General features: G+C 42.4%; 1 protein-coding gene across 5 annotated transcripts in view; it reads left to right on the plus strand.

Moving 5' to 3' along the window:
- Positions 1–18,281, plus strand: part of TCF3 (transcription factor 3) — a 132,607-nt gene that overhangs the window by 45,052 nt on the left and 69,274 nt on the right. For all 5 annotated transcript variants that reach the window (XM_070943820.1, XM_070943826.1, XM_070943834.1 and 2 more), the window contains exon 4: positions 17,362–17,435. In XM_070943820.1, coding sequence (XP_070799921.1) covers positions 17,362–17,435 — 74 coding nt within the window. The remainder of the gene's footprint in view (positions 1–17,361; positions 17,436–18,281) is intronic.

Here is an 18,281-nt window from a genome sequence, read left to right on the forward strand (position 1 = left end):
TGTAACTGTCATAAATATGAGCCAGTTGCCAAGCGTCCAAATTTTGATCATATGACCATGGGGGTGCTGCAACTGTCAAGTGTGAAGAAGTCTATAAGTCACTTTTTCAGTGGTGTTGTAACTTAAAATAGTCACTAAATAAATGGTTGTAAGTGGAGGACTATCTGTACATCTCAATCATGTTCCCTCTTGTTCACCCTTTCTCTAGACAAAGTAGACTCAAGTGTCACAACCTCTCTTCACAAGGAAGCTACTCCAACCCCTTAAATCATCTGAGTTGTCCTTTTCCTTTGTTTATTAGGCTTAGCAAAAGTGACTATTCAGTGGTTTCTCACTGCTGAGCGAGGATTTGAACCCAGGATGGAAATGTAACACCTTCAAATCTGACATCTCACTCCCAAACAATAGCTCCATTCTGAACGATATATTTTTCATTAGCTTTTGCTGCTGTGGCACACTATAAATTAGTAAAATGGGCTGGAATGCTCATTTCCAGAGAATGCTATAGAGATGTAAACAAATAAAAAAGTTATTGCTTAATAGAACACTTAATTTTATCCTAGCTTGGATTAGCACAGCATGTTAAACCTGGTTGAATCAAATTCAGTTCCTATGTTAGTATAATTTGTTATACTTGAACAAATAGACTGCATTCTGACATAATGGGAAATCTGATTCATACACCCCCCCTATCCATCCCCTTTTAGTTTAACATGTTGTGTGAATTCAGTATCAGTATTGGCTGCTCTCAAGATGTAAGCAAATGCAATACGGTCTTGATAGCTGGATTACAATCGGGCAAGTGAACAGCCATGTATTCTGGCACCTTCTGTCCATGAATTTGCATAAATCTAATAATGAATGATCCATTTCTGCGTCTCCATCTCTGGTAACAAAAATCTTTCCTTTTGAAATTCTGAAGACATTTGATCCGAAGAGAGGCTGATGAAACAAGGCAGGAGTTGGGAAGTTTGAGCATTCTGATTATCTCCAACATGCAGGTTGCAGAAGACCTGTTGTAGACCTGTTGCCCCACTCACATTTCTTAGCTTATTTATTTATTTATTTATTTATTTATTTATTTATTTATTTATTTATTTGTTTATTTATTTGTTTGTTTATTTGTTTGTTTGTTTGTTTATTTTTCACGCACGCACCCCCCTTAATATTTTTACAAATAACTCAAGGCAGCGAACATATCCAATGCACTTTCCTTTTCCTAATTTCCCTACAACAATCCTATGAGGTGGGGCTGGGCAGAAAGAGAGTGATTGGCCCAAAGCCAACTTTCATGCATAAAACAGGTCTAAAATTCATGATCTCCCACTTTCTAGCCTGCTGTTTTAACCAGTAGACCAAACTGTCTCCCCACAAGTGTGTGTGTGTGTGTGTGTATTGATGTGTGTGTGTGTGTGTGTTAAATCTGATTTTATTGTAAGACTTTGAACTCACCCCCTCCCTCACACACACATACACCTTTTTTTTCCACTCAGTGCTGCTCCTTTTGGAGTCCTTTGTTTGCACAATTGTTTTTACAGCTGCCGGGAAGTGTTTAGGGCACTGATTTACTTCACCATTCTCCCCAGGTGCCACTCTTCTCTCCTCTCCCCCCTCCCTAGCTGAATCAACTGCTCTCTTCCACAAACTGCTTCGTTTGCTCCCTGCAGGTATCCCCCAAAACTACCTTCTCTAGCATGTCATCCCACTGACCTCGCTGTTCCCAGCCATGCTGGCCAGATTGTTTGAGAGTGATGAAATCCATTCTCTACTACATCTGGACAAGGGCACCAGATTGGGAGGAACTGCTCCAAAAATGTCTGTTGTTCCGACCCCATTCAGAAAAGGCTCTAAAACAAGGGTGTCCAACCTTAGCAACTTTAAGACCAGTGGACTCCCAGAATTCCCCAGGCAGCCATGAGAGTTGAAATCCACAGGTCTTAAAATTGCTATGATTGGACACCCCTGCTCTAAAAACAGTTTGCAGCTTGACAGCAATGTTCATTGGCTTTAACAACAAGTATGAAAACTCAGCAGTAACTTACAGCCATCTTCTCTGGATGGACAAAAACATCTCCCTGGTTCCTTGTGCAATTCCTATTCCTTTGTTTTGAGCAGGAAATAGCAGTGACTGTTTTGACCAATGCTTGTTCTCCTTGATTAAAGGTCCTGTTCTAAAATATATACTTTGGTCATTCAGACAAGCTGGACGTCACTAGGAGGCTCTGAGTTCTAGTCCTGCCTTAGCCCTGAAAGACGGCTGGGTGACTCTGGGCCGGTCCCTCTCTCTCAACCCAACCCACCTCACAGGGTTATTGTTGTGGGTAAAATCATATTAGGGAGGAGAATTATGTATATTTGCCACCTTGAATTACTCATAAGGAGATAAAGGCGGGATTTAAAAAAAAAACCTAATAAATAAATAAGGTCTTTTGCCCTGTGGCATACTGTTTACTTGAAGCAAGAACTTCCAGGACGATCTTTTCATTGAAGGAGGATGCTGACTGGAGTGAAACCTTTTGTAATTTGCCATCGTTGCTGGACAATATTAACAAAATGAGCACAGCCAGAGATTTAATGAAAGAATAAATGATGATGGTGTTGTAGGGGGCCCAACAGCACAGTGGTGTTGAGCGCTAAATAAGCAAATGGTGAGAAAGGAGGGGGGGGGGGTTCTGTGGGAAGAGGGTCTCTACACCTGTCCTCTGCATAAACTGGTCCCACAAGCTTGGTGGGAAATCCCCTTTCACTCTCCCCTCTCCCAAACAGTATTGGGCCTACATGGGGGAACTACCCCTTGAAGCTAGAAAGACCACTTCCTCTGCTCACAAATCCCCAGTCCCAGCCCCACACGCAAGTATGAGCCAGGATGTGTTGGCCATGTGGCAGTGCGTGCATGCAATATGCATAACATTAAGTATACTCTACAGTCCAGCTTCCGCTTCTTGGCATCAAGTTAGAGAATATAGACTCAGCAGTGTTCCTCAACCTTGGCGACTTGAGGATGTGTGGACTTCAATTCCCAGAATTCCTCAGCCAGCAATGACTGGCTGGGGAATTCTGGGAGTTGAAGTCCACACATCCTCAAGTCACCAAGGTTGAGAAATACAAATATAGAGAACAAAAGAAGGCAGGCCTATGGAAATTAGTCTTTGGCAGAGTTTAATGTGCCCTAATATTTATTAAGATATAATTAGGGGGAAAGAGCATCACTTTATTGCCTCTGTAAATGACATGGGAATGTTTAACCTCCCATTTTATTTCTCTAAGAAGTGTATCCCTTGGTTATGCTGATGGAAGTATCTGATGTACTTTAAAAGTCAGTTTGCCAAAAAACCCCACACACCACACACACACACACACACACACACACACACACACACACACAGCCCTCATTCTTCTTCCCACGAGAGATCTGAATGTCTCTTCAGATGATCTACAGAAAAAAAGTCGTGTTTTTGCCTCAGTTAATAAGTAGCCTGTTGATGTTCCACGGAGTTTTCCTATCTGCACGTAAAAGATGTCCTGTTGCCTCAGTAATTTAGACAAGAAAATGGTTTCTTTGGCATTTGCCACACAGATGAAATTTGAACCTGGGAGTTTCCTATCCATGGGGGCTGGGTTGCAGAAAGTTATCCATTTTAGTGACATCCTTATATTGGATGACCAGTTTACATTAGGCTCCCTCAGATTGTTTACAGAATTAACAGAATAACAGGGTTGGAAGGGACCTCCGAGGTCTTCTAGTCCAACCCCCTGCTCAAGAAGGAGATTTTGTACCATTAAGGACAAATGGCCGTCAGATCTCTTCTTAAAAACCTCTATCAGTATTCTATGTTGTTCAGCCGGGGATGGTGACTTGAATGTGAAAACAAAAATGGCTTGTGTAAGAAGCTAAAGGCAAGAGCCGTGGTGGTACAGTGGTTAGAAATGCAGTTTTTCAGGCTAATTCTGCTGACTGACGATTGCCAGCTGTTTGGCAGTTCGATTCTTATTGGCTCAAGTTTGACTCAGCCTTCCATCCTTCCGAGGTCGGTAAAATGAGGACCCAGATTGTTAGGGGCAATATGCTGACTCTGTAAACCGCCTAGAGAGGGCTGTAAAGCACTGTGAAGCGGTATATAAGTCTAACTGCTATTGCTTGTGGGAAGGAATTCAGTTTGCAGCACATGACTGTAAATCTCGGTTGGAGGGATCAATTTGGTGCACAGAGGGCAGGATCAGCAGAACATTATATTTCCTGACTCTCGTGCTTGCACAAACCTAGCAGCAGATTATACATTTTATTTAATTCCAGACTGGAGGCAGCAACATTTAGCAGGCAAGTGAAATACTTGATAATTCGATCCATCTGGATTTGTGGGCTCTTGGGTTTTTTCCTCTTTTTTGCTTTTTCTTTTATATTTACTCTATTTACTCTTGCCACTGCACTTCCCCCTTTAATTTTTATTTTTTTATTTTAGCTAGGGTGAGATGCACATAGAAGTATCCTGGGCAAGGCTTTGTTGCAGGGCAGAGAACAGATGAGCCACAGCCAAAGGAAAGAACTCTACTTTGGGGTCTTTTTTATTTCCCTTCCAGAAATTATGTCTTGGGAGATGTGACAGAAAATAGATTTGCTGCCCTTAATGGCTTGAAGAGGCACCCACAGCTGGTAGATATTCTGGCCCCCTGCCCATCACCCTATACAGTCAACCAATCCTTCTGGACTATGTTTCTCCCAAGGGGTTTCCTCAAATACCTTAGCCTCAGCAATTCCTCAATGCCATAAATCAAGAAACAGAGGAAATGTTTCCTTAAAGGCTGCTCATTCTGGCTTATTCCGTAGCAAGGCACTATATCTCTGTCGAGGCTGTGCTCCTGCAGATGGTAGGAATGGATGGATTGCTTCTGTGCGATTATATTTAAACACCCAGTTATATAAAAACAAATGTGCTTGTTTCCTATATTCAAGAATTTTATCATGAGGAAGGACTCGGCCCTATGAGAGAGTTGTCCCATGTTTTGAAGTGAGACAGTACAAATTTAAATTGTTTGGCTCTGTATGAAGTCCTGATCAGCATATTTATTTATTTGGGCCTGAACTGGTCCTCTGTGGGCTTGTTCACAATTTTGTTCCAGTTAGGGAGAAATATCTGTTGGGTCCTTGGTACTCTCTGAGCTTGCTTGTTTTCTTTCAGATATTTAATTACCCAAACTAGATAACATTATCAGCACTGATGATGTTACCTAGCTTGGGTAATAAGACGTCTGCAAGAATAGAAAGCAAGCTCAGAGAACACCAAGGACCCCTCATTTTAACCCTGAGCTACAAATATTCTCTTTTATTGATAGACATATCTGCATTAGATAGGTTAGTAGGTGAAAGACAGACTTTTTTCCCTCAGAAATACTATATATTATTCTAAATGTTCTTAAAAGGCACCCTCAAAAACCTTTTAAAAGAAAAAAAAAGTAATAAAAATTTGGGAAGATTTCAGTATTCTCACTTGAGTTTGCTCAAGGTCCATGGATGAGAACGCAACGAATCTCATGATATTTAGGCACTTATATTCATTCATTTGTTTGCTAAGTTTATATCCTGCTTTTTTTTTTTCCAGGAGCCTCAGTTGTCATAAATAGTTTTTCCTCCTTTTTGCTCACAGCAACTATCGTGTGAGGAAAGTTTGGCTAGAGAGGGATGGCTCTCTGTGGTTGATAAGGGGACTTGAAGCTGAGTTTCTGCTCATATTCCAACCTCTTCACCAATATCCTATCTGTACTTTAAGATTTCACAATGCTACATAGTCCCTGGAAAATTTACCAGTCTTCATTTTTTAAAAAACAAATACACACAGCACCCAGGGATGTCTCTGCACTCTGCCCAAACTGTCTCACAAGGCTCTTATGCAAATAAAATAAGAAACCCATTGGGCTCCCATAGAGAAGGAAAAGGATAATTGCAAACATCAGTAAACAAAGTAATAATAAATAAACCATAAGTCAAATCTTTGTGACTTAACCCAGGTGGGCATCCTGCAAATTGGTTGAGACCAACATTTGGGGAGTGTTGTGAAAAAGCCAAAGAGTTATCTTAGGTGTTATCAAGGCTTAAGGGATACATTTCACCCTTAAAAAAGCAAAAAACAAAACAAAAACCCAACCCAATAATTTTAAAAACATTTGGGAAATTTAAAGAGCAAACTCGGTTTGGTTTCTTAAAACTCCCCCAATGTCTGTCCCATCAAAATACAGGTAATCCTCAACTTGCAACGACAATCGAGCCCAAAATTTGTTAGTTGAATTTTCCTCCATTTTACAACCTTTCTTGACACAATTGTTAAGTGAATCACTGCATTTAGTAAATTAGTAAAACGGTTGTTAAGTCAATCTGGCTTCCCTATTGACTTTGTTTATCAGAAGGTCGCAAAAGGTGATCAAATGAGCCCAGTACACTACAACTGTCATAAATATGAGTCAGTTGCCAAGCATCTCAATTTTGATCACATGACCATGAAGAGGCTGTAATGGTCATGAAGTGTGAGAAAGGGTCATAAGTCACTTTTTTCAGTGCTGCTGTAACTTTGAATAGTCACTAAATGAACTATTGTAAGTCAAGAACTATCTGTATAGGTAGAAATGATTGACAGACCTCTACAATTAATCATGGTCCCACTAATTGTACTCCCATGACCCTCAGACACCCCTTAACAAACTCTGGCCAGTCAAAAGTTGCTCTTCCCTAACTTACCCCAGTTAGGGGTAAGTCTATCCGGGTGATACTCACATTTTTGGCCTGGCAGTTTATCAGCACTAAGTGGTGAGCCTGGATATAGAAATACAATTATTCACTTGACTATAGGGCAGTGTTGGCAAACATTTTTTGCACCGAGTGCTGAAACGGGAGCGTGCATGCGCACGTCTGGTTTCCGGCACTCACATGTGCGCCAACCTGGTCTTCCTGTTTCTGGAGTGCATACACGTGCGAAGATGAGCTGTCCGATGTACATTTGCCGGCTCCACCTGGCCTTTCGGGGGTCCTCGCGCCCCCTGCCCACCCCCTGGTCCTTGTCAGGGTGACGGGACATCCCCGTCTGGGTGGCGGGACGACCTGATTCTGCAGCCCCGGACAGGGAGGGAAAGTTGGGCGGGGAATGCCACCTCCCTCTGCTGGAAATCCGGAGCACCTTCCCGGCCTCGGAGGAAAGGGGCATCGGCGTTCCCGGGGCTCAGTTGGGGGGCCAGCAGGCAGGAGAGCTTCACCCCAACTCTGGCCAGGATGAAACACACAGACCCCCAGCCCACCATGAGAACAAGCCAGCACGCTCCCCGTTTCCCGACTGGCATGCGTCTTACCCCTTGGCGGCGCCTTCCCGCTTCCAGGCCGATGCGCCTCTTACCCCTCGGTGGCGTCTCCATGCATGAGGAGCTGCTGTCTCCTCCGGCCCTCCTGGGGCAGCTCACCTCCTTTCCCTCCTGGCTGCTCCAGCATCCCGGTCGGAAGCGGCAGTGCGAGAACCGCGGCAGGAGCAGCAGGCAAACACTGCCCCATGCGCCCAAGCTGACCAGGCACTCCAGACCGTGGATACACGTCAATGCCGCGGGCTGGAAGGCTGGGGCCGGGCAAGAAGCCCACTCGGGCGGGAAGGAAGGGAAGCCCCAGCCTGCCTGTCCTGGCTGGCAGCTCTGCTCCCCTTGCTTATCCAGGTTCCACCACGCCGCCACGTGGTCTTCACGCATGCCCATGCGCACCTGGCGGCTGCTCTTTCAGTTTCTGGCGCTCCCACGTGCATGAAGACCAGCTGGCCGGTGCACCAGAACCCGGAAGAGCAACGGGCGACAGCTCACATGCCCGGAGAAATGGCTCTACATGCCACTTCCGGCACACATGCCATAGATTCGCCATCACGGCTATATAATGTACATATTTAAATGCTTTCAACATAGGCCAGGATGTCAAACTCAAGACCCAGGGGCCGGTTCCGGCCTGCAAGGTGCTTAGATCCGGCCCACAGGGCTGCCCTGGAAACAGCAAAGGACTGGCCCGCAGTGCCTCTGCCAGCAAAAATGGAGCTCGGGAGCCCGTTATCACTGGGAGAGCTCCTGGGCCACCACAGGTGCCTCCGACATGTATGACATTGAGCTGGCCATGTCCACCCTGGCCACGCCCACCCCAGCCCCCTGAGGTCAAACACAGTCCTGATGCGGCCCTCAATGAACACCCTTGACATAGGCTATCCTTCTACTTCTGTTCTTGGTTATCTTGTTGACCGCTAGAAATCCTTTTTCAAATAGAAAAGTGAGATAAACAGGTTTAAACTGCATAAATGTGAGCAAACCGCATGAAGCAGCTGCCATAAAAGCTTATGCTCCATTAAAAGCGTAATTTCCAGATCAGAGGAATTAAAAGCAGCAGAAGCATCTCACCTCTAAATTCTCCCTCTGCGGAGGGTACCTCTGTGGTCTTCCTCCCCTTCCCCCACAAATTGAAAGAGAAACTTTGCTTAAGGGTACAGAACCAATTGGAAAAGGATTTGTATGTATGCATGTATACAGACATGTACATCTGTGTTTGCTTTTCAGGTGTGGATTAGTGGCAGATACTACAGTAGTGTGTTAGCATGCACAGATGCTCTCTCTGCAAGGCCTCCAAATTCATTTCCCTACAATGGAAACAGGCAGGACTACTCACAGCGTGGAGAAGGATAGTTTGAACTTCTTGGCTGCAGATCTTTATTTACTTCCTCTCACTTGCAACTTTGATTTGAAAAGTTTTTTTTTCAGTGTTCTATAAACGTCTAGTATTTATTTATATGTTATTTCATCATATATGCCACTTGATTCCCAAGAATTCCAGGCAGATTATCATTATTAATTGTCCTTGACTCAGCAACCATTCGTTTAGTGACCGCTCAAAGTTACAATAGTTTTGAAAAATGTAACTTACGACCCAGTCCTCATACTTATGACCATTGGTGCACTCCCCACGATCATGTGATCAAAATTTGAGTGCTTGGTAACCAGCATGGTTACACCATCCCGGAATCCTGTGATCGCTGTTTGTGGCTTTTCCAGCCAGCTTGCCACAAGCAAAGTCAATCAGTTCACTTAAGGACCTCATGATTCACTTAACAACTGCAGTGATTTACTTAACAGTGGCAAAAAAAAAAGGTCATAAAATCGGGCATGTCTCACTTAACCATCTTGCTTAGCAGCAGAAATTCTATATCCCAATTGTGGTCGTAAATTGAGGACTGCCTATAACATCATAAAATTTAAATTAGAACCAATAGCAAGGTAAGTCCTGATATATCACCATTCAGGCAAAGAAAAATCTTACAGCTTAGACTACGATTCTTATTTTACTGCTTAGGAATTTCTGCACGCTGCCTTGGTGGTTGTCAGAAGAGCCTGATAAAAATAACACCTCTCAAGACGTTTAAAAGCATGTGGGAATTTACTCTCCAGGGTCCATGCAATCGAATGTGTTTTCCTCTTTTGCAAAGCATGGTCCAGAGGAATGGGTATCCGTGTCTGTGGGAGAATGGCATTCCTGTTGTGGGTAGCTAGTGGGAAAACAATTTTGCTATGAGAATTAAAGCTAATTATCAGTCAACTAATTTCATTGATTTTTCCAAATCTCACTCAGCAGTTTGCTTGTCCCAGGCTGATTCTCAGGCTGATTAGGCAGCAAAAGCGGCTTATTATGAAAGTGTTTATCATGGCAGCTGTCTGCCACCTCTTTTTCAAATCAAATTACCGCATCCCTTACTCCCCTCCTCCACAAAGGAGCTAGATGGTACATTCTGACACCAAAAGGATTCTAACATTGGGTCTCACCACCTCTCTCCCATGACCTTTTAAGTTGTGGCTTCTAGCTTTATGACATCCAAGAACATTGTGTTCTACAGGCTGGAGTTTGGGTGTGTACGCGTAGGAAAAATTACTGAAAAATTGTACTTCCTTCCTCTCCCCAAGAGGTAAAAGATTTTGAAGTTTTGTGGATTGTTTGGCTCAGGTGGGATGGAATGGGAGCAAATAACCAGAAGGAAGGAGGAGGAGGAGGAGATCTGCTTCCTCCCCTTCCCGCACCTCTTTTTCCTCCTCATCTTTCTTCTCCCCTTTTTATTTTTTCTCTCAAATCTCCTTTGTGGATTAATTAAAAATATCAATTAAAAACATTCCTTTGTGGGTTATTATGAGCTGCGGTGGCACAGTGGTTAGGTTGCAGTACTACAGGCTACTTCTGCTGACTGTCGGCTGCCTGCAATTTGGCAGTTCAAATCTCACTGGCTCAAGGTTGACTCAGCCTCCCATCCTTCCAGAGTGGGTAAAATGGGGACCAATATGCTGATTCTGTAAACCGCTTAGCGAGGGCTGTAAAAGCACTGTAAAGTGGTATATAAGTCTAAGTGCTACCAGTTGTTATTATTCAGCAAATTCTGTGCTTTTTCTTTGCCCAAGGCAAGAAAACCTTATTCCTAGTATTCAATCAATACGGGTTCTTGAGAGATTTGTGGCACTTAAAGTTGTGGGGCTTCAGGTCAGTAGCTTCCTAGTTCACCCTGTAGTTTATGATGGCTCACAATTTAGGATGGCAGGGAGTAGGGCATGGGGTTTACTGGTTTACTATACTGGTTTACTGGATTTAGCTACTTCCTTACATGGATAAATAGCCAACCTGCAACATCTCTGCCTCCTTGTGCAATTGGGCACCATTTCTTCAGTGCTACGCAAATAGACTGGTTGAACCAATCCAAGATCTGAACTTTGAAAAGCTGAGGATGGAGAACTTATTTTCCAAAGCACCAGAGGGCAGGACAAGAAGCAATGGATTGAAACTAATCAAGGAGAGAAATAACCTGGAATTGAGGAGAAACTTTCTAACAGTGAGGACAATCAACCAGTGGAACAACTTGTCTTCAGAAGTTATGGGTGCTTCATCACTGGAAGTTTTTAAGAAAAGACTGGACAGCCACCAGTCTGAAATGGTATAGGTCCATGATGGCAAACCTAGGGCAAGCGTGCCACAGGTAGCACGCGGAGCCATATCGGTGGGCACATGAACTCAGCTGCGGCACACATGCGCTTGCCGGCCAGCTGATTTTCGGGCCTTCTGGGCCACCAGGAAGTAGGGAAACAGGCTATTTCCGGCCTCTGGAGGATTTCTGGGGGGGGAGGCCGTTTTTGCCCTCCCCAGGTTCCAGAGCCTCTCTAGGAGCAAAAAACGGGCCTATCGGGCCCACTGTGCCAAAAGCGGGGAGAGTGCGGGAGGGTTGCGGGCATAGAATTATGGGTGTGGACACCCGCCCCTCCCCCCGCACTGCCCTCGCTTTTGGCATGCGATGGCAAAAAGATTAGCCATCACTGGTATAGCATCTCCTGCTTGAACGGGGTTGGACTGGAAAACCTCCAAGGTCCCTTCCAGTTCTATTTGGATTGATTGATTGATTGATTGATGTTCTCTCCCCTGAGTCATCAAACCTGACTCCGTACAATTCATTCTCATTCTGTTGCAAAATTTTAGCAGAGACTCCATATCACGTGAAGTAGGTTTTCTCTGCGCGTGCAAATAGTGACAAGCACTTGACCCTAATCTTAACTCTTTCCTTCAGCAAGAGCACGTGCAGCTGTTATTCCTTTTTTCAAAAAAAATAAAACACCACTATAGTCTGTGCGTGTGTGTTTGTATTTGCCTACTACCTACAGTTCCCTTTTTACCCTGCCTAAATATGTCGTTAATGTTGAACTTCAGTGAGATACTTTTATCTGTGCAGTGGGTCACTGGGTGAAGTCAGTCTGTATCTACCTGCATCTACTCCAGTGTAAAAAAGTGACCGGGGGGGGGGGAGTTTCGTGCAGGGGGCGGGGGCACGGAGAAAGAACGTTCTCTCTTTCTGACAGCTACATCTTATACTATTAGTATATTTTAATTAGAACATGAGCACAGAATGCTTCATGAATATTCATGAGTGGGGTTATTAAAATGCATAATTAATCTATAGAGTTTCTATCTCCACCCCACCATTTTAATAACTCTATTAATGGAATGGGGATGGGTGAAGCCAGGGGCAGAGAGAGAGAGAGAGAGAAAGAGAGGGAGAGAGAATGAGTGTTTTCTTATGCCTTCCAGTCTGGGAAATAACATGCGATGTTAGGAAGTTTTGGCAAGCTGAAAGCGTTATCTGCTGTTTATTTTCCTGTTCCTTTTATTTTTATTCCAGTTAATGCTCTCCTTTTCCTCCAGAGAGCCCTCATGTAGGGTTGCCCCCAATTGTTTATGAGCTTTGTGACTAAATGAGAATTTGAATGTAAATCTCTTGTTTTTAATCTAGTACTCTAATCTGTCCTCCATCTTGATGTGTTTCAGATATGTTAAACATGTCTGTGCTGGCTAAGGATGATGGAAAGTGTAGTAAAATAAACCTAAGAGGCTGGGGAAAGCTTCTGTAACTGCAAAAAATGCATGAAGACATTGTGTGTGTGTTGCATTGTATTGCATTATTGCATTAAATATTAAATTGCATGAAGATACAATGTGCATATATATGTGGCTGCATAGAGCGTACCTAGCACTATCTATGTTTTTAGTCTATTTTGGAGCTTGGAGGGCTCTTTGTGAACATTTCCCCATTGGTCCCATAGCACAAGGGAAGATGTTTCTTCTCTTTTTTTTCTAAAAAAATGGAAAGGCTCAGCAAAACATCGAATCTTTTTGAACAGAACTGAGTTTGCAGGTTCCAGTTTAATTGGACAAACCATCTCTTTCAGCTGGTGAACGCCTTATGAAGTGTGAAATTTGAATATTTCAAATATTTGAATATTTTACACTTTCAAGATTGGTAGCTATCTTAAGAAATGGAAATGACACCATTTAAGGCAGAACTAAAGATTTCATTTGTTCTCGACTTACAACCAGTTGCTTAGTGATAATTCAAAGTCACGATACACCCAGAAAATGGGACCAACACACACACACACCGCAGTCATGTCAGCACTTCTAATTTTCAGCGGAACTGTGCCCATAGTAAATCTTTGGTTCGCTTAACGACCATGGTGTTCATGTAATTATTGTGGATTCTCCTATGACCGCTGCAAAAAAGGTTGTAAAATTGTTTTGCGACCATCATGATTTACAACCATGATGAGCAACCTCTGGTCATAGGTCAAGAACTATGCATTTAATATATAATGTATTTATTGTAAGGAGAAACAGCCAAGTTCTGAATTTATTTGAGATGATCTTTTAGGTTTGGCTCTGCCAATTTGGTGCATCCATGTTATTTGTGGCTTCCTAAGACCTTGAGGTGGCTTCGGGAAGAATGATTTATAGTAATGAAATGAAAAGAAAAGTTATCCATTGTGGAAAATTTAGTGGGAGTGTGAAACCTTGGCTTTTAATAGATATGCTCCTGTATTACCTGGTCATCTGCCTACTTTCAATTACCTTTATGCTTTGCAGAGGCAGATTGATATTTGGATATTGAGATGGATATCTAAATTTAGGTATTTGGATATCTAAATTTAACAAATACACATTCCCAAGGTGGGAAAGTCAGTCATATTACCTTGACTTGGATTCATAAAGCATCTCCATTGATTCAAAAACAAGATTTGGCCTCTTCTCTTTACAGAACCCTAGATAGCTTCTGAGTACTTTTCACTTTAAAAAAGCTTTAAGTGAATATAAAAATGGGTTTTTGTGTTCTCTTTAAACATTGCCTCTTGTGTTTCCTTACTTATTTCAATTACATTGCTTTTAAGCTTGAGTACTTCATTTGAACACAGTGGTTGATTATAGGTCTCTTCCAGAAAAGGGACATGGATCCCAACTCCTCCTTCCCTTCTTATTTCTGTATTTCCTCCCTGTGCCATGTGCTTTGCAACTCCTTGGGGCAGGATCCTAACAGAAGATCTGGACAGGTGGAAAAATAAGAAATTGAGTATGTCTAGTTCAATGAAAAGGACTAGGGGAAACACAAGAGCAGACTTCCAATATTCAGAACGTCTTCTGAATAGTTTTTATCCCAGAGCTATAATTGCACTCAACAATGAACTAAAGGGCCACCATCAATGAGCTGTTGGACAGCATTACTTGGTCTGCTGTGTGGATGCTTGGGTTTAGGGGTGGGGAGTATTTGGTGGGTGGGGGTGTGTCTGGTGATTGTCATATGTATTGGGCTTTGTCTCTGGGTGTTATGTGAATTTCGTTGTATGGGTATACTGTGTATATATGTACAATGACAATAAACTTTATATTATATTAATTATATTATATTATATAATATTAATTATATATTATATTTGGAAAAGCTGTGGTGGCGCAGTGGTTAGAATGCAGTATTGCAGGTTAGTTCTGCCGACTGCCGGCAGTTCGATTCTCACTGGCTCAAGGTTGACTCAGCCTTCCATCCTTCAGAGGTCAGTAAAATGAGGACCCAGATTGTTGGGGGCAAAATGCTAACTCTGTAAACTGTTTAGAGAGGGCTGTAAAAGCACTATGAAGCGGTATATGTCTAAGTGCTATTGCTATTGCTATTTGAGGGGCTGCAACAAAAAACAGGGAATCAACTTATTTTCCAAAGCACCTGAAGGTAGAACCAGAAGCAATGGATGGAAACTAATCAAGAAGAAAATCAACCTAGAAATAAAGAGAAATTTATTGACAGAACAATTAATCAATGGAATGACTTGCCTCCAAAAGTTGTGGACGTTTTTCAGAAGAGATTGGAAAACCATTTGTCTGGAATGATATAGGGTCTCTTACTTGAGCAGAGGGTTGGACTAGAAGACCTCCAAGGTCCCTTCCAGCTTGGTTATTCTGTTAATTTTGTAAACAGTCTTTGAACATTACCACCTTTCCTACCTTTTAAATTTTGTGTGCATCTGTCTGGAACGTACTTCGGTTTGATCCCCCCCACCAGTTCCAGAAAACACAGCTGATATCATTCTGAAAGAGCAGGATGGAAAGGAAGAAATAAAACATCAGCAGAGCAAAATTTGCAGTATTGCCAGCCTTGAGAAGAATAGGTAGCACTTTGGTGTTTTTCGTAGTTGCATTAAGCATCTTACTTCCACCGCCAGCCTCAATCCTGCAATGTAATCACATTGGATTTTTTTTTATTAGAAAACAAACTCTAAATGAGAGTTATGAATATTCATTAGGAGTGGAGATTAATATGCATAATTATGCAAATTAGACAGCAATTAAACACCAATTCTCCGGGGAAATGATTAACACAAAAGGCTTCGGAATGGAAGCATGTAATTTTGAAAGAAATTTCTGGTTAAATGAACAGTAGGGAGAGGGAAGGAGAGAAAAAGATGGTGTGTTTCTCATAATAATATGCTTTTAAAAAAATACACGTATACAAACATAGTAGAGTTGGACTTCAAAGCCTCCTTGTGATGATAGAGCTGTAGTTACTATCTGAGCATGAGATGAAATTAAAGGAATCGTTCTAAGATGGACACCGTCTCCAAATGAAGCTGGTTTGCCATCTTGGTCTTGGCTGATTTCCAGATCTCTAATACTGGCATTAGTCAAGGAGAGGAAACATCCTATTGGAAACGAAAAATACCCATTGTACACATAAAACGTTCCCTGCCCGTAATATTTTGGACATGGAAGGGGACGGTCTTATTCCAGACATGTTTGATTTGCAATCATATCAGAGCAGAGATGAAGCTAAGGAAATCCAGGCAGTTCAAAGGAATATACAGGTTTATTGTATGCTAAAGCTTTCTACAAGAATCTGAGCTACTAAAGCACATTGGCGGTAGATAAGAGTCAATGGAATTCAAGGCGGGGCTGGACTTAGATCTCTTGTGAGCAGGAAAGGATTCGAGACTGATAACACGTTTGACCCCCTCCCTGGAGTTCAGCCTGGTCATCTCCTACAATAGCAGTAAAATGGTCTTCTGACCTGTTAAAAAATGCCTGAAGCTGTTCAATGGGAGGAGACCAGCATAGAATTGCCATCCTATTTTGTAGGGACTTCGTTTATTTATTTATATATATTTGCAGAATTCACCCTGTTCTCATACAAAAACACTTGGCAGCTTGAGAGGGAGGGGTTGCTCTAGTCTATCTAAGGAGAGAAAAAATAGTGGAATAGCTTTTTCAAAAGGCAGTTAGCTCATCTTAAGCCATCTTCCTCTGCAGGGAAGCCAGGAGTACATTCTTGATTCTTCTTGTACTTTGTCAGTATTTGAGTTGGACCTTCCCCAACTTGGCAGCCTCAAGATGCATCAGGGCTAAAATTCCCAGAATTTTCAATTGGAATGGACCATTCATAGCGTTCGTGAATGTATATAATACTACAGCGAGATCTAGCAAGCTTCTCCCAAGCGGATGTCCATAGCCATTTCCCAGAATCTGTAATCTGCAGCTGTGCTGCTACTTCCATAACAAACACAAGGAATTAAATCTCTATGTGGATGAGAAATAAAGAGGTCTATTTTGCTGCAATATTTCTTCAGACTTCTGGGGAAGATGGTTTGCTTTTTGGGGACCTCATTTCCTATCTGGATGCAAATAAAGTTTAGTCAGTGGTGAAATGGGATGGAGATATCAACAAAAGAGGAAGGTCCTTCTTGATGATAACAAGGGTCCACCTCAGTGCGGCCATCTTGCCATGGCCATCTTGCCATGTCCACCTCGGCGCGGCTACCTCAGCGCCACCATCTCAGTGTGGGACAGATTGCCATCCTGCTGGAGGCTGGACCCAGATCTGGAGACACGGCCTGTTCCGACATTGTGATTGACGAAGGGAGGTGTCACACCGAGTTGTCTCATGGCGAGTTTCCCATGGTGATTTGTCCTGTGCTAAGATGACGGCACCAAGATGGCCACGCTGAGATGGCTGTGGTGACACAGCTATGGCAAGATGGCAGTGCCAAGGTGGTGCTGCCAATATGTCTCATTCTGGACCACTTATAATTTCTTCTAGAATGTAAATGGTGGACCAATTAGCTTTGGCTAAGAAAGAAAATAATTGGTTCCATTAACTGTCTCCTTCCCATCCACCCCCCTTCATAATTTGAGCATACTGAATTTTCCCACCTCCTTTCCTGTAATGTTTCTCTAGCCAAAGCAGCTTTTGGGAAAGGTAAGTGGTATGTGTTACAACTCCCTTGAGGTGTTACACATATTAAATAAAATTTGCCCTCTCACAATTTTGCCAAACATATCAACTGAGGCTCCTTTGAAGCTGAATCTGTGTGGAAAATTTGCAAAACAGGAAAAGTCAGTGTTGGTTTGGGATTTTCATCCAAATATTTTTGTATTTGTGAAAGGAAGAGTTAACTTTGAGAGAGTCTGTCCTTTGAAGATCCTGTAGATCAAAGTAATCTTTGTTTTTTCTCCCCCTCTTTCTCCGAAAGGTTTGGATGAGCGACCGACTTCAGGTTCTTGGGCAACAGGAGATCAGAACAACTCCACGTTTGACCAAGTCAGGGTAAGGATCGGGAAGATCTGTTCATTGCAAGATCCAAATGGATCTTTGGGGGTTTGTCCATACATGTGTCTTTTGAGATGAGAAAGTGAACTACCCGAATTCCCTTTTTCTTGAAAATGTAGGAAAAATAGCTTTCCTCTCACCCTAATTCTTGCTGAGCTATTTAATTTTGAGAAATCAAATCTTTAATTTTAAGGAATTATTTTCTGAGAGCATCCTGTCATATGTCCTATAGGAAATCAATCCATAAGCATGAGGTGAAAACAACAACTTTCTTGCTTGTATATGCTTAGTGGGATCATATTTCAAAGATATTCTTTACCTTGCTCCTAAATCTCCCAGACCTGCTTACATATAATAATGTAAAATCGGTGCTTCTCATTCAGTTTATAGTCTAATACAGAAAAAAAAGAGATGAAGAAGGAAGAGGAAATGACAGGCTTACGAATCAATTCTTAAAGTTCTATTGCAGTTCAAGTTAAGTTCAGATCATAAAATGATCATCTGGAATGGAAGTAGTTGAGAGAAAAACAGAGCCTGAAGGAATTGGTATTTTAACAAAGATGAGGTTTATTCCATGGAACCTAATGGAATGGCTGATATACACTAAGAGATTGTCCACGAGATTAAGGTTCTGCTTAGCTATCTCAGTGAATTGTTTGGTCATCTTGTTTTTGAGTCTGATCTGTCTTCCTTCCAACATTAATCATCCATCTTTTTGAACTATGTTTGATTTATTTTCTTTCCCACGATAATAGCAGGTGAAGAGAATGGTTTTTCCAGAACCTTCCCTGTTCTGGAGAGTACCATATTTATTTACTTATGGAATTTAGAAGCCACCCATCT

The sequence above is a fragment of the Pituophis catenifer genome, unplaced genomic scaffold (assembly GCF_029215685.1).
Source record: "Pituophis catenifer annectens isolate HBS135680 unplaced genomic scaffold, rPitCat1.0.hap2 SCAF_1, whole genome shotgun sequence".
Classification (NCBI taxonomy): Eukaryota; Metazoa; Chordata; class Lepidosauria; order Squamata; family Colubridae; genus Pituophis; species Pituophis catenifer.